The sequence below is a fragment of the Myotis brandtii genome, unplaced genomic scaffold (assembly GCF_000412655.1).
Source record: "Myotis brandtii unplaced genomic scaffold, ASM41265v1 scaffold3720, whole genome shotgun sequence".
Taxonomy (NCBI): Eukaryota; Metazoa; Chordata; class Mammalia; order Chiroptera; family Vespertilionidae; genus Myotis; species Myotis brandtii.
Window position 1 is genome coordinate 67,395 of NW_005364301.1, and position 2,531 is coordinate 69,925.

A 2,531-nucleotide genomic window follows, 5' to 3' on the forward strand; every position below is an offset into this window, starting at 1 on the left:
AAGATGCTCATGAACATGCAGACTCGGCAACAATCCATCTCCTATGTGGGATGCATTTCTCAGATGTATTTTTTCATGCTTTTTGGTGGTCTTGACAATTTTCTTCTGGCTGTGATGGCATATGACAGGTATGTGGCCATCTGTCAGCCTCTGCACTATACCACCATCATGAGGGAGGGGCTGTGTCTGCTGCTGGTGGCTGGCTCCTGGAATCTCTCCTGTGGCCATGCCCTTTTGCACATCCTCCTCTTGGTCAGACTGTCTTTCTGTGCTGACAATACCATCACCCACTACTTCTGTGACCTTGCTGCACTGGTGAAACTGAGCTGTTCAGACACCTTCCTCAATGATATGGTCATATTCACTGAGGGAGGAATGATTTTCTTTTTGTGTTTTGGTATTATTTTGGGCTCTTATATTCGTATAGCGACCATCATGCTGAGGGTCCCCTCCACTAAGAGGCTCTCTAAAGCCTTTTCTACCTGTGGCTCCCATCTCTCTGTGGTGTCTTTATACTACGGGACAGCTGCAGGTGTTTACTTTTTCTCCTCATCGTGGGGTTCCAAAGACATAATTGCTTCAGTCATGTATACAGTAGCTACCCCCATGCTGAACCCCTTCATCTACAGCCTGAGGAACAGAGATATCAAACAAGCCTTAGAGATGTGTGTCAATAGGGTTAAGTTCTTTTAGCAGCAATCACTAAATCCTCCTGTTGCAGTCAGGAGCACAGTGAGATAGATCCCCTAAAATTATTGTATGGTTGACATCTCCATATTACTTTCATAGTATTCCATCATCTTGTTATGTATAAGTGTTGTTATAGGGTTACATTTGCTTCTAGGATTGTTTGTAATTTTTTATTCATAATTGATAGTTTTTGCTTGTTCATCATCTCATAATATACTAGATATCTGGTGCACGAAATTGGTGCACTCCAGGGGTGGGGGTCCCTCAGCCCAGCCTGCACCCCTCCAACCTGGGACCCCTCGAGGGATGTCCGACTGCCCGCTTAGGCCTGATCCCAGCAGTCAGACATCCCTCTCACAATCCAGGACTGCTGGCTCACAACCACTCACCTGCCTGCCTGATTGCCCCTAACCGCCTCTGCCTGCCAGACTGATCACCCCCTAACCACTCCCCTGCCAGCCTGATCAATGCCTAACTGCCCCCCTGCCAGCCCTATTGCCCCTAACTGTCCTCCCCTGCCGACCTGGTCACCCCCAACTGCCTTCCCCTGCAGGCCTGGTCGCCCCTAACTGTCCTCCCCTGCAGGCCTGCTAACCCCCAACTGCCCTCGTCTGCTGGCCGGGTCACCCCTAACTTCCCTCCCTTGCCAGCCTGGTTGCCCCTAACTGCCCTCCCCTGCCAGCCCGATTGCCCCTAACTGCCCTGCCCTGCCGGCCTGGACGCCCCTAACTGCCCTCCCCTGCCGGCCTGGTCCCCCCTAAATCTCCTTTCCTGGTCGCCCCCAACTGCCCTCCTCTGCTGGCCTGGTCACCCCTAACTGTCCTCCCCTGATGGCCTGGTCCCTCCCAACTGCCCTCCCCTCCCGACCATCTTTTGGCAGCCATCTTGTGTCCACATGGGTTGGTCATCTGGTGTATTGGAGTGATGGTCAATTTGCATATTAGCTCTTCATATAGGATATGCAAAATACCATGCAAACCTGTTACACAATCATAATTGTGGTTTGTCTCGTTCTGTTTGAGATATCTGATTTTTTGCTTATGCAGTTTTAAAAATTTTATGCTATAGAAGATTCACTTATTTAGCCTCATGATCTGCTCCTGGTGATCTTTCTTTTTTTTTTTTTAACTGATTTTTATATGCTGGCTTAAAGCTGATTGTGCACATCTCTTTCTAATTCACCATCAATGACATCATGTTGTCTGACTGCAATAGCCATGGTAAGAATAATTACACTATAAAAATTATGATCTAAAAAGCCTAGTTGTTAGAAAAAGAGAGGAATAGACTTTTTAAAAATGCATTTAAGATCAAACCACTTTGTTTATAATTAGGAAAAGTCTCTAGTAGTGGGTCCTACCTTAACACCTCATCTTCTTCTGATAACTGTATAGATACTTTATATCCATTGCTATAGATACAGATAGAGATATAGAGATACAGATAGAGATATAGATATCAGTATGGTATAGCTGGTCAAGATCCAGCTTTCTCACGGTTAGTGTTTAAATGATATTTCTTTTTCATCACTTTAAACTTTTCTTTGTCCTTATGTCTGTCAGGTGTGCACTGTTAAAAATGCAACGCTGGTTTTTGCTTATTTTATGTAAGGCAACAATTATTATATATCTGGAGAATATTGTCTATAAACATCTAATCATAATATATTTGAATTTATATATTTTCCATATTATTTTGTTTTTTATTTGCTACATCTGTTTCACAGATATCCTCTCTCGCATTCCTCCACTTTAATTGAATACATATTTTAAAATTCAATTTTCCCTCAATTAACTTATTAATCATACATTATTTTCTGTGCTGTATGCAGATATCACTTC

At 44.1% G+C, this 2,531-nt stretch overlaps 1 protein-coding gene across 1 annotated transcript; it reads left to right on the forward strand.

Moving 5' to 3' along the window:
- Positions 1-3: 3 nt before the first annotated feature.
- Positions 4-693, forward strand: LOC102254898 (olfactory receptor 1J4-like). Its single transcript, XM_005872247.1, has one exon. The coding sequence runs from the start codon at positions 4-6 to the stop codon at positions 691-693; it is 690 nt and encodes a 229-aa protein (XP_005872309.1).
- The last annotated feature ends 1,838 nt before the right edge of the window (positions 694-2,531 follow it).

Excerpts from the sequence above, each read along its gene's own strand:
- LOC102254898 (XM_005872247.1), top strand. The coding sequence starts at position 4 with ATGCTCATGAACATGCAGACTCGGCAACAATCCATCTCCTATGTGGGA.